Source organism: Rhopilema esculentum, chromosome 13 (assembly GCF_057945365.1).
Source record: "Rhopilema esculentum isolate cy_ngs chromosome 13, ASM5794536v1, whole genome shotgun sequence".
Lineage (NCBI taxonomy): Eukaryota > Metazoa > Cnidaria > Scyphozoa > Rhizostomeae > Rhizostomatidae > Rhopilema > Rhopilema esculentum.
Window position 1 is genome coordinate 5,932,550 of NC_142827.1, and position 14,348 is coordinate 5,946,897.

The 14,348-nt window shown below is 33.5% G+C and overlaps 1 protein-coding gene across 2 annotated transcripts; it reads left to right on the forward strand.

Moving 5' to 3' along the window:
* Positions 1–905: 905 nt before the first annotated feature.
* On the forward strand, positions 906–14,317 carry LOC135691685 (neuronal-specific septin-3-like). 2 transcript variants are annotated; one of them, XM_089112222.1, is made up of 12 exons: positions 906–1,062; positions 2,589–2,616; positions 3,130–3,285; positions 4,024–4,200; positions 6,175–6,300; positions 6,606–6,687; positions 7,160–7,297; positions 7,689–7,806; positions 8,291–8,386; positions 9,531–9,627; positions 10,409–10,460; positions 13,674–14,317. In XM_089112222.1, the coding sequence occupies exons 1-12, from the start codon at positions 1,048–1,050 to the stop codon at positions 13,825–13,827; spliced, it is 1,239 nt and encodes a 412-aa protein (XP_088968348.1). In that variant the 5' UTR covers positions 906–1,047; the 3' UTR covers positions 13,828–14,317. The 2 variants fall into 2 exon arrangements, with proteins under 2 accessions (XP_088968348.1, XP_088968349.1); XM_089112223.1 differs by lacking the exon at positions 13,674–14,317 and adding an exon at positions 11,346–12,793 and having other exon boundaries at positions 907–1,062.
* The last annotated feature ends 31 nt before the right edge of the window (positions 14,318–14,348 follow it).

A 14,348-nucleotide genomic window follows, 5' to 3' on the forward strand; every position in this document is an offset into this window, starting at 1 on the left:
TTAAATACAAAACTTTATAACGATAAAGATGTGCATTAGAGGGAAACTTAATTGACATGCTACATTACATAACAGTGCCTTCGGAACGAGATTAATGTTGGTGTCGTGGGGGGGATGCTGGCTCTGCCAATTTATTCCTTGTTATTCAGTACAATGATTATTGACAATTATTTCCCCCAAGCCCCCTGGTTCCAGCTGCCCTGCATCATTATTTTATGGTTGCTCACACTAACATATTATGCCCGGTATTGCGCTCATTTCAATGTTGCTGTAAATGCTATTAAAAGAAAAATATGCTTTAATCAAAAACCTGTTTTTGACTTTATTCTTAGCAACCCAACACTTTGCAAAAAATGCAGAAAATGCAGAAAAGAACGTCCCCTTATTCGATTTTTGCCCCTAATCTCCACTTTTTGGGGCTTTTAAGGGGTTTTGGAGTTAATTTTCTGCATTTTCTAGCTAAAAGCGGGGGTACTAAAGCGCCACAGCCTCCCTGCTCCGTGGCGCCTGTCTTTTGAAGAAACAGATCCCTTTATGTTTATCTTTTTCAGTAAAGAGTATTTCATTTTTCTAAAGTTCAAAATCTAATTCTTACGAGCTTTGAAAAAAGTGCAGGTTAGGTTATTTGTAGAAAAGAGGGCACGAAATTTATTATTTTCGTTTTGATCCTGGCCTAGACTGCTGTTCTATACGCATACTTAGACCTGCTTGCTGCAAAACCTTCTCCCATCTTAGATTGATTTTAGAATGCTACACCCACCATTTCTTGGAGATACCTCTTGTTCTGTTTAATTTTCTTAGAAATGTGAGAGTTATCTCTAAAAACAACACAAAAAAGTTTTGAACATAGAAATAGAGGCCGCTGCTCAGCGTCCGGTTCGCGGGCTCAAGTGGCGGCCTCGCCCTCAATTCATTGGTTTCATCGCTTTCATGTGGGTTGACAAAATACATTCCGATACGGACGATTATTGTCGCTTGTTTAAATTGAAAGACTTTCGATCTCCCTTTAGACTGGCTGCATTCTACTGTTCATTTTCAAGCTAAGAAATGGATCATTCTGAGGTAAGACTACTACATACTCGTGTTTGGTTACTGCTCGCTATGTGCATGCATTTAAAACGAGGGCCTACCGTTCCACTAGATAAAAACATCTACTATGAAACTAATAAATTTCCTTCGTTTAGAAAAGCCAGGGTTGCGATCATGGTTCTGTATTTTAAGAAGTACCCAATGTTAAAATACGGGACACTATTGATCAACTTCCATCGTTATAAATTGTGTAAAATTTCTAAATATTGATTTATGCCCAGATAAGCACCATGACAATTTGGATAACTTGCAGAGCAGGGAACCATCATATTAACGCCCACTTAGGTTAGAAGTGCAATAGAACTTTAATTCAAACTAAATAAAGTTCTCTAAAACATTTGATGCAGACTGAGAGAGTTTCTGTTTCTTCACGACTTTATTTTCTCTATACATTCAAAAGGAAAACGTGTTGGATTAAGCTTGTCCAATAACAGCTGCCAAGCTTTTTAATGAAGGAGAGTTCAGACTGTCTTCTCCCTTAAAATGCTCATTAATAATTAGATAATAGCTTCTTTATTCACTTTGGTTTCGGTAAGAAAGGTTTTTGTTATCAGTTTAGAATGACCCTTATTGAAATATTCTCAAGATCATAGAGAATGAGGGGAGAATAAACTGTGATTATTTTATCAGAAAATTATAGCATATAAAAACTAATAACAAAATAATCATAAATAATCAGAACTGTTACGTAAATGCAAGATGCATAGAAAATGATGTGAAATCAACTGGAAATTATAAAAGTCTGAATAAAAAACAGCTTTTACCTGGATTAATGTCAGAAATAATCGTTAATCATTCATCAAAGGCAAACAGAACCAAAATACATGGACATCCATTAAACCGATGTGTCAAGTATTTCCTGTTAATATAAATTTTTATTCTGAGAGAAAATGTGAACAAGTGATGAAACAAGGGGAGGACTCCAATCAGAGGCCAACAGCTCTCTGTGTTTTTTAAACTCTGCCAGCCAAGCTACCTAGTGACATTTTCAACCCAAGCCCAAACTGTGCTATTAACACACACTACCTCTCTTTACCAAGTGGGCAGGTGATGCACATTGCAATGGCAGGGGCTGTTGCAGCACCCATTGTAATGTGCATCAGAACTGCCATTAGAAAGGTCTTTCTGCACCAGGGGGACCATGACAGTCACTGCAGCTGGATAGGGTTGAGGGGAATGAGTGACAGGATAACATGATTCTGGAGAATATATTGAGAGAAAATGTGAGCACAACCAGAGAAGAACATGAACAAGCAACCAGTCACATAATAAATTTTATGACGAAAAAAGGTCATCATTTGGAATTTTGATGAAACCTGCAGCCTCCACAGAAACTAGAACCCTCAATGAAGCAAGCCCCCAGCTATTAGCATCTGCATTGATTATAAACTTAAATTACACAAAGGTACATTCAAGTAAAAGCTTGAAATATTGCTAAATGTTGAGTATTGTGAAAAATTGTTACACGTAATTCATATTTGTTTCTTCTTTTTGTTTAGGTAATCCTGACTCTAACACAAGCAGATGGTAAGTAATAATTTTCAATTGGGTTAAATAATAAAACCTCTAAAATTGTAAATCAAATGGTACAAATCAAGTGTAGAGGGTATTGCTTTGTTCTAAATATCCACATAAGTTACTTAATAAAAATTATAGTCAGAAAAATTGTGGCTCTTGTATCTAATGGTAAGACTTTAAATGTTTTTCCTCGTCATCTCCTTTGAGTTCTGCTGGGGAGAGCTTTAACATAATCAACTTTTTGTAAACCACAGTTAAGTCAGTAGAGGCTCTAGCTTCTCCTGCGATGAAGGTGCCAGAGGTCAATGGGTGCAGCCTATGAGAAAATCTTGGGATCAGGCCTTTATTTAATAATTTGAGTGTTATATACTATGTGTTCTTTTCCCAAAGTGAACCTTAAAAATAAGAACTACCCCTACCCACAAAGGGGGGAGGAAGTTAATTACCACTCAATCCCTAAGCACTGCGAGTTAGTGACATGCAATCATTTTTCTTGAACATACTTGTGGTCTTTGATTCTAGCTTTAAATAAAGTGTTCAAGTTTGCTGATGTAGAGGAAACAGGTCAAGTAGATGTTGCTACTATTGCAACACTAGCTGTCCAGTTAATGGGAACTGACTTTAATGAGTCAGAGAAAGAGCTGGTGAACAAGAAAGCTGAAGTAAAAGCTGAAAAAGGTAAATATATTTAATTTGCTTGAAATATTATGCCATGCAACCTTATGAGGCAGAAAATTACTAATAAGGAGTCCAGTCAAATTTGAAAGATTTTAATTTTCTTAAGCAAAGACAAAGTTTTTACTGTCATAATTATTCCTGTTTGGACCGACATTTAATAATTCAATAATTTGTTAATAATTTGTTAAGTTAAGAATGTTTGAAAATATTTGCTATACTTATATAGATAAATTAGATGTTGCAAATGATTTTGCTCTATTTTCACATAAAACACCAAAGCAACACGCAACAAGTTAAAGATTAAAAAAAATTTTATATCTCCAACTTTCCATGATTATTTTACCCATTGAGGAACCTCTTTTTTTAATTGATTCTCCTAAAAAATGTTCATGATTACTCGCATTTTCTTTTTCTTTGGTTGTTTACTAGAATACAGCTGTTTCAGTTTGATATACATATATACTTAATAATCTTATTATACAGGAAATAATTGTATGAAACTTAAATAATGAAACTAACACAAGTCTTTGTTTAAGCCTTGTCAGGAAACTCTTTGGGGGGAGGTTGTGATACATTGCTGGTTTTTCTTATTGTAAGAAGAGCTTCACAGTGATCCAAAAAAGCTCATCTTGCCCACAATTGTTTGTTGATTTGAGCCACATAGAGCTGTTGTAAACTTTTTATGTGTTTTGAATAAATATAATGTTACATTATCAGTGTTTATGTTTTAATCACAAGGTATGCTTTCCTATGCAAATTTCCTCGAAATAATGCAACAAACTATGGCAACAACGACTCACTGGGGTGCGAAATTGAAAACTCCGGTGGATTCTTCAGTTGGATTTGATTCTATTCAAGAGCAGTTACGATTAAAAGCACTTAAACGAGGATTTGAATTCAACATTATGGTAGTAGGTATGTTCTTAATTATGCAAAGGTTTTGATGTATGATGAGTGATCTCTAATTGCCAGAGTTTTTGTGAAACCTTGAGTCTGATTTCCACAAGGCCAATTTCGAATTTGCTAGAGATTTGTTTCAGATGTCTCTTTCAATTTCCATGAGATTATGAATTTGCGACCAAATTAAAATGTTAATTTCTTCCAAACTAAACATTTAGGTGCCCATTTTTCAGAACAGCGTGAATAGTGAATGTTTATAGAATGTTTTCTCATAAATCAAGAAAATTTACCAGGCTTTGGTCAGTTATTAGCTATTACAAAATATTTCGCCACAAAAAAGTAGGACTCTTTTCTATTTCCTTGCGAATTCCCTGCTAAATCAAAGATCAAAACTGCTTATGCTTCAATATCTTCACCAACAATTTCGCCAAAAATTCACTGTGAAATTCACCTTGTGGAAATAAACATTTAAAGATAACCTTACACTGGCTTCAATGTGTTTGTGTCAACCAGAGGTGGAAAAAATTTTTTTCTTTCTGGGAACCTAAGAATCTGGCTCAAAACTTTCTGCAAAATTTAGGGGGTAGACAAATAAACTTTCTGTTTGTGCCTATATCTCTTAGTTGATGTATAAAAGTGGGCAAATTTAATTTTAAGAAGTATATATGATACTTCTCTTTTGAATGTTCAATTTGTTTTTATTTTAATGCTTAATTTGTTTTTTTTTCTCAAAGTATTTCTATAGAAGGTTAAATTGAATGCATAAAATTGTCAGGCAATCAACTTCTTAACATAATCAGTATCATTTAACATCAGAGATCTTGACTTTTGTTCCAAAACAGTCATTCTCAACATATTAGATATGCCTTTACTTAATGCATTAATGCACATAAGAAAGAAATCATTCTTAGCTAGAAATTGATTCAATCAATCATCATGATGGAAAATCAAAAGGAAAATCCATGCAATAATCTCCAAACATAGTTTCAGAAGAGAAAGGGGCAAAAGCATTTGAATTGTATGGTGCATTTTATGGAGAAGACTTAGCCTAAACTTTTGACAAGTGAGAAGCAATATGTGGTTAAAATGGAGTCCTAGCATGCAACAGATTAATGTAACCAAGCATATTAACTTATGATCAATGCTGCTCACACCATGGTGCCAGAAATATTTTCTGTGAAAGTAGATTCCAGTACCTATATTAATCTCAGTCTTAATCATGGTTTGTCTTAAAAGCTCAGCTGCTAAAAAAATTCTGATCGTGAGTGGCTGAGATTTCTGTGGGATGGTGAATGTAAATAATGTGCACAAAGAATTTATTTCCAATGGAAAGAGACTAATTCCCACATTCCTTTGGCAGCTCAAATTTAGCTGCTCACAGACAAGTTAAAATAATATTTTCAACTAATTTGACTTAACCTATGTCACCAAATTTTTATATTTACTTTAACACTTCAAAAAATTTCTGTGAAACTTTCTGCCAACATTTTCATCTAGAAACATTTCTGGGAACTACGTTCCCAGGTTCCGATACTTTTTCCACCTCTGGTGTCAACTAATCAATATATATAATAACAATAAAAGTTGTTCTACGTTGCAAATTTATATGCTCACTTAATTTTGAGAAAAAATCTTTTCAATTAATCAATATTTCAGATGGCAATAGAAAATTAGAAGAAAAAAAATGATCAGCTTCATGTTAATATGTTTTAATTGCTGGCATTGAAAAGCTAGTAACAGCTAGAGGTTGAGCGTATCTATGACAAAAAATGAGCTTGGATAGTTATAAAAGCAACAATTGGACAGTGAATTGCTAGTAAAAGCTATAAATACTAGAGGCTGCAAGTATCCATGACAAAAGTGGAAGCTTTGTAAATTAGATTTATTGAAATAGTTATATAGGCAACAATTGGACAGTGTGAAAACCTTCATATCTGGATTCAACAAGCCCCCTCTTCATTTATACTGACTAGTTTATTTTTTTAACAGGATCATCTGGGCTTGGAAAATCAACTCTGATAAATACCTTATTCAAAACAAAAGCAAGTAGATCTACTTGCACTGAAAATTTTAATGGCATTCCAAAAACAGTGCAAATAAAAACAGTGACCCATGGTGAGTTTTTCTTTTTCCAAGTCTGACTGTTACAGCTGTAAAATGTATTTTTAGAGTGCCCCCTTCATTTTGCAACCTGGTCTCTGTGTTTTTTTGTCTGTTATTTTTAAGTTTCAAATAAACTGCCACTATCACATGGTACTTTTTTACTTGCAAACATATACATGTAATTCAAATGCTGCAAAGAAAACAATTAAAATTATTATATGCATTATACATAGAGCCAAGGTCCTATCAAACAGCATTTTAATGTTATCAAAGTTCAGTTTTATTGAAAAAATACTTTATAGCTCTTTTTTTCCTAGTCTTGGAGGAAAAGGGTGTAAATTTGAAGCTAACAGTCACAGATACTCCTGGTTTTGGTGATCAAATAAACAATGCTAACTGGTCAGTATCTTGAAATAAACAATAGTTATAAATGTCTTAGACACAACTTTTACTGATATTTTTAGTAACAGTGACAGGTTATAATGTTCCTAGATTTCTATTCAAGTATGGTGCAGGAGAACCAAACCTAGTTATGCAAAGTTTTTACATTACTAAGCAGATTGTAAAATATTAATTACACATTCACGTTTAACTTTTTATCAAATAAATGCGGAAAAAAGTTTCTTTTTTCAGAAGTTTCATAAACAGAGAATAATTCCTTATTTTGTACCATCCTGTGGTCAATTTTTACTTAAGGCTCATTAATTCACCTGAAGCTTTTCAATGTAGGTCTTAAGAAATTTTTATCATTATTAGAAACGTATGTTTGATAACCAATACAAAGACTGATATGCAAACTATAACAACATTTATTGTAGACAGATTATCGCATTGAATCATCTTTTTTTAAGCATTTTCCTTTGTTTTTAAGCTGGGAGCCAGTTGTTGGCTACATCAACGAACAGTATGACAAGTATCTCAAGGAAGAACTTAGTATCAATCGACGAACGAGGATTCCAGACAACAGAGTGCACTGCTGCTTGTATTTCATTGCACCAACTGGTCATAGGTACTGTATACAAATAATTGTAATCATATATAGACCTTACTTTGTGTGAATTTTTGTATGAACAATAACATACTTTACTTAAAATACTTAGTACGAATATCATCCAGCTCATAGAGCAAAACTGTAAGTGAAAAAACAACGCCTGCCATTACTTCCTCTGAGTTTTTGTATCTTTCAGAACATACACTATTTTCTATCATTAACATTATATTTGTATAATTTATCAAGGTGTTTTATGTTGAAAGGCTAGTCAACATAGTCATCGGGCATATAAATAGAAATGCTACAATTTACATGCATTCTTAGTAGGCACGGTTGCTATTGCCTATTAGATCATCATCGAGAGGCCATAATATTCGCGATAATGGTAAAACATCCTTGCTTTTTTCAGGTTGAAACCACTTGATATATCAGTCATGAAGCAGTTAGATAAATGTGTTAATGTTATTCCTGTCATCTCAAAAGCGGATACGCTGACCTTGGAAGAAAGGGAAGCGTTCAAAAAGCGAGTATGTTACAGCCTTTCATGTTATTTTTCATTTGTAATTCTACTATCTGTAATTCCATGCTGGTAATCTAATCGTATGAGATTGAAAAGGTTGCAAAATTCGCACAGAAAAACAACAAGAAGAGATCTAGAGTGCGGAGTATGAAGTAGTGCTATTTTCCCAAAAGCGTTTAGAGCAAGTTTTAGAAAAATTCTTTGTTATCCTCTAATGAGTTAAGGCAATGTTGAATCCCTCAATTTTTTTAAGATTTGCTCTGGGAATATGGCAGAAGAAAATGTTAATTACGACAATAAAATCTTGAAAATGTCAGCAATGAACAAGCAGAATGTGTCTTTTAATAAAGAGCGTTTGATATGAATTTTTTTTTATTTTTAATTATTGCATAATTGTGGAAATATTATGATTAATTTTAATGTTATGATGGTTTTATGAATTGCTTAGTTTCCGTTTGTGTTTTTGTTGATAAAAAGTTTTTCTGCTTCAGATTCGTGAGGATATCCATTTTAACAACGTCACAATATACCCAGTTGTCCACAATGATCTAACCGATGATGAAATGAAAGTCAACAACAAAATCAAGGTGAGCCTTCTTATGATCACGTTTGTGGTGACTACAAAAGTAAAGGAGATTCTCGTCATAATACCGAGAGATTACAACCCAATGGTATTTTCCCTTTAAGCCTTGTGGTGATGATTCGCACCAGTGATCGCGTAAAACAGCCGGTCTTCTTACACTGGTGCTTACACTTACACTGTTAACATTTATTGAAAATTTAAAAATTTTCTAATATTTTACATTTTTTCAAAGATATTCGCATATCTGAGGCAGTAGATTGTCATTTCTATAAAAGAACATTCGAACATTCGAAACATACCAGTCATCAGTTGCATTATATAAAATCACAGCAAATCACGACTAACTAGCTTTGCAAACTGATGCTATCCTGGCTCGTTGCTATTTTTCACTGAAAATCGAGCCGACTTTCCTCTGATAACTTGAATAGTTTCCTCTGATAACTTGAATAGTTTTGCCGTGATATAAATTGAAGTTAGTAGCTATCACCCCTTCTCCATACAGAAAAACTGGTGGAGACATTTCTCATAAAGTTAGGACACCGAGAGTCCAGAAAAGTTGTCAACCTTCCTCTGGCCAAGAAAATCTTACATAAAGTTAGGACACCAAGAGTCCAGAAAAGTTGTCAACCTTCCTCTGGCGAAGAAAATCTTACTTTAAAACCTTCCTTATTTTTAGTAGGTTTTTATAAAGGGCATGGTCAGGAATTTGGGGGAGGGGGGGGGGGCTCAACCAGTCTTGATCGCCTCTCCTTGCAACTCTGTTTTTCCAAAAGGTTTTAAAAAATTGTTGCTTGTTTCATGAGACATGTAAGGTTACATGCTTTTATCAATTAACAATAAAATTTAATCATAATTATTAATCATAAAAGGTTAATGCCTTAATTTTACAGTGCGGAACAGGTCTGCAAAGACATTCATATTGAAAAAAACAGGAGGTTTATAAATGTTATTTGAATGTTTCCGTTTTTGTCAAACTGTATTTTGAAAAGGCAATTCGATTTCTTCAACTTCCTCAAGTTTTCAAAAATTCCACGTTTCACCTTTCACATCTTTCACAATTTTTTATGTTTCTACAACCTTCCTCCGGCCAGTGGCCGTGATGCCGTGATGTTTTCATTACTCTGAGGACACCTTACGTTTTGTTACAGGACCAAATTCCATTTGCCGTTGTTGGAAGTGACAAGTATGTAAATGTTGGAGGAAAAAATGTCCTCGGTCGAAAAACACGATGGGGAGTCGTTGAAGGTGAGTGATATTTTGAAATAAATAGTTTAATTAGTTGTGATTATGTTGAAGACAATTGCTCGGGCAATGACAACTGTGGGAAGAAGAGATGTGTATGAAAATGGGTATGGTGCTGGGTATGGCAGTTTTGTATGTCAAAGTAAGACGATGAAAAGTGCTGCACTTTTCTTTTGTTTACTCTAACTCACCGTAGTGCTTATCCAGAAGGCTTTTTATATGTCGCCTTTTTTGTCTGACCTCCCAATATGTTCTTTCTCTCGTCTGTTACAGTAGGGTCTCTATCTGATCAATCTCATTAGAATTGGCTGCCTGTTAAAGAAGTTGCTTTTTTATCAGGAGATCTTTTGAAAGAAACTTTGGTTACAGTTTCAAAGTATTTAGGAGACCTTATTTGAGGTGCCTCTTTTTTGGTGGATGGCGATTTTCATCGTCGATCATGGAAACCTCTCCATATTCATATGCTAGTCTATTTTTTACAAGGTGTATGCAATGTCTTACGTAATTTATCATGCAAAACTCATTGCTATTAAAAAGTCAAAAGTGAACTCAAAATATATGAATTCAATGTTTCACTACATTATATCAAAATAATACGGAACATAATGTGACTTCCATGTAACCCTGTATTATTCATGTCTAGCCATTTGCCTTATTTGTCTTACACAGCTAGATCACGACTAAATTTGGTTGCTTCAGACTTGATATTTTGTTTTTATGGTGCATTACTATAAATTGATATTTCATGAAGCATATGTTCTATAGTATCTGCATTCCTTTACAGTTGAAAATAGAATGCACTGCGAATTTTCGATGCTTCGAGACATGCTTATCAAGTATGTACTAATTTTATTTATAGCTTGCTTTCTGCCGTACCTTGGAAGCCTTCAAAATCAGCTGAGGGCTTCCATCCTGTGTGGTAGGCCGCTTATGTGCCACATTGTCGATCGTTCTCGCCATAGAATACTTACGAAGCCTTTTTTCTGCTCTGGTTATATCGCCTGATGTTATTTGTCACGTATCAGCTTACATTGTCTGGTTTGTGACTGCTTTTAGACCAAGTCACTTGTTTTATCTATGAATTTATGATCTCTGTGTAGTGACTACTTCACTATACATTGTTTTGATCTCTGTAAAATTAACTTACTTACCAAAGCAACAAATGGAAGACTTTTGTTATGTTTCTGTTTCCTTTGCTGGATATATTCCTTCACACCTAGTGAGATATCAAAATAATAAACTTTGAAATTTCCTACCAAGTTTAGTCAAATATATGTACCACCTTGTTGATAAGAAAGTGGAATCTTAACTTCTGTGCCTGTTCATTTAAACTAAGTACTAAAAAGTGTTACCTCTAGCTCATATTTTTGATAAATTTGACCTCTCTAAATTAAAGCAAGAGGCACTTGCTGGTAAGTTAGCTAACTTGTTTGTATATTGTTGTATATTGTTGTTTAAACTGTTCGTTTAAACTGTTTTTTTAAACTTCACCACTAACCTGTTTTTATATTGTTGCTTAAAAGACTCTGTTCTCTACAACAGCATGTGTCTCAGTGCAGGTACTATTTCGCTTCTTTCTCTTGATATAGGGCATATAGGTTTGTATCTTTGCATGTATCCAGTCTAGAATTATGGGTTGGAGAAATTTTGGAATTGAGGCTGAAGCATTATTTCTGACTAACCTGTTCTTATTCAATGTTCGACTTTATTTTGATGTTTAGGACTCACATGCAAGACATGATTGAAGTGACTGCCTCCATTCATTTTGAAAATTACAGACGAGCAAAGCTTACAGAAATGCATAACAAATCGATAAAGTAACCTTGGAAATCATAGAAAAACTAACAGAATTTTTAACCAACTGGAAATTCTATGTGTATATGGACGTATCGTTTTCATAGATTCAGTAATACTATTTTTTCATATTGATGTTCTCCCATGATACTAATTATACAATAAGCTTTTGTGTTGATGATGGATAGAGCTTTGAGCACTATGTTTTGAGATTAATAGAAAATTAAACTGCGTAGAAGTTGTGTTTGGTTTTCAGTTGGCTATGGATGGTAACTTTTTGGCTGTTCTGTTTTTTGCCTGGCTTCGAGTCAATTTTACCTTAAATTACCTAATTACATCTAAGGCTCTCCATTTACAACCCTGGAAAGTTGCACAAAACGCCCAAAACACATGCTTGGAAATATGTTTGTGTCCCCCTCTCCCCTTTTCAGCATGCATCCCTCTTTCCCCCTTCAATATCTACCCCCCTCTTCTCCTTGCATAGTCAATGCACTCATGGCGCTGTGTTTGTAGAGACATCTATATTTACCTGGAGAGAGGAGGTGTCAAATCACAATACCGTCGGTCCAGAGTTCTAAGCAACTTCGATTATTATCAAATCGTTTCAAATATTGAAGCGTGCAGCTTGGATGTAAGAACCTCCAGTCACAAAGCGAAAATCTGCGCAAATATCTAGCAATGGATTTATTTTTGGTTGGTTTTTAAACTATTAGAATCATTGTTTGTACTGTTGTCTCGATTTCCTTATCGCCTTCACTCTTAATAAGTATTATTTTTGTTACAACCCTTTTTACACTTAAGGCTTATATGTGGCGCTTACGATATTTCTTTGTCTTCGTTGCATTGCGCTCAACGCCTTTTAGAGCCAGTTTTGTTCGATCTTAGTGTGTACTTACAATTCGTCCTTTTATGTATATTATCAACCAAAGGAAGTTATTAATTTCTTGAAGTCCTAAGTTTAACCGTAAGCCATAAGTGGTTCCAGACTCATATACAAAGCTAACCACATAGAGACTAATATTTGAGGTGCACCTTTAACATTTAAGCCGTTTGTCTTGCACAAGTGGTGGGTGTTCTTTGGGCTATTCGTTTTTTCGCGCCACCTTGTTGATCAAAGATGAATTTGTCTAAACTCTAAGTTTATTGTATAGAAAAACTCTAAGGAAATATGAAGGTGTTTCGTTTTGGACAATGTCGTCATGATCTAGACTTTTGCTGGTATTGACTCTATTCTTATAACTATTGATAATTAATGTCTTACTTTATAATCCTTTGTTGTCCTTTCTTTCGGGTGTTTGTGACCGTTATGTATAGTTATAATTATGATAATTATATTTAAAATATTTCAGAATTCGTTGAATAAAAAATTTTCCAATGTCGTTCCTTCATTCGGAATGCAACTCTCTTCAGCTTTCATATCGATATTAACGTAGCCAACAGCATTTATAATTGATAAAGCTAACATGGTAATACCATATTAAATCTTCATGTATTATAAAAATATAACAACATAGATGATAGTATTTATCACAGCTTCAGTGATTTCTAACTGAGATAAACTTGAATTTTATTATGTAAAAATATTTTGAGCTTACCAGCTGTGCGATACAATGATTCGATCAATGATTAAAATCGGCTAAAATTCAACATATTTTGATTTTCTCCCTGATAAAATTTTTTATCAATAAAAAAGATACGAAATGGTCCTTGATTTTTGAGTAGTCAAATGCAGTATGAAAACGAATCGCTTAATGTAATCTGGGATCTCTTTTGTGAGCTGTAAAACAGTGATAACTTTTCAAATACTTACTAATATAATTGAAAGTACAATAAACAATTGATTTATTAAACCTAGTGCTTAATAATCGTTTTATGCCTGTATTTTGAAACTAATGCTTGCTTTCGATAGGTAAAATGAAACTGCTCCTGTCAAATAATTATTTTGAAATTTACAGTTGTTCTCGTTTAACTTGGCTCAATTTTCAATCTACATAAGGATATACCAATCTGTTCTGTTTGTAAACTTCCACTGAAATCGTTATATACTATTAAGGCTCCAGCCATTTTAACTTAAAATGATATAATAGGGACTGTTAAACTCAAGTTTTGTTTTTACATTCTAGCTGATTAGTTCTTTAATTTATTAAGTCTTAAATCATATCATTTATTGAGTTAATTACTACCATAAGTTTTGAACTACCATAAATATATCTTTAAAAATGTGATTACATTGCTTTAAAATTTATATTTCTCAGGACACATACACAAGACTTGATCGAATCAACAGCTAGCTATCATTACGAAAGGTTTCGAAGGTACAAGCTCATTGACGCGAGTGAGGTACTGCCGGATACAGTAAACATGACAAATAACAACCAAAAATATTGCATAATTGACAAATCATTTTAAACAACAAACATTCTTTCTTGGATGTACTGGCAACGCAATCATTAATGTTCAAATAGCTTGCTATTGTCTAAAAGATAAATATTTAATGTTTATGACTTATAAGATATTTGTTATAATTTAAAAAATAAATCAATTAGGGGGATATCATTTAAAATTTTTCGTTCAAGCATCTATACCAATAGCTTAGTCTTCGTCAACTAAGTTTGTTTATAGACCATTGTTTTTATTACTGTATAAATAAGAAAAGGATATGCTAAATATCATTTCTATCAGCATCGTCATGAGCTGGTAAATTTAAAAATTTTAAAGCAAAAACGTTTTAAATTCAAACGTAATGAACTTGGATTTAAAAATTGTTGAAATTAAATTTAAATCTTAATACAATACGGTAATGTAAAATAGTGTGAAATTCCAGGTAACTTTCAAATTATCTTCAATAACTTATTCCAGAAGACTTCAAATCTTAAACCATCCTTGAATAATAGTGAAGAACAACAATAAATATTGTTCATAATGAAACA

Coding starts and splice junctions, on each gene's coding strand:
- LOC135691685 (XM_089112222.1), top strand. Junction 4,201..6,174: donor ATTCAACATTATGGTAGTAG/GTATGTTCTTAA, acceptor TTTTTTTAACAG/GATCATCTGGGCTTGGAAAA. Junction 10,461..13,673: donor CTTCGAGACATGCTTATCAA/GTATGTACTAAT, acceptor TATATTTCTCAG/GACACATACACAAGACTTGA.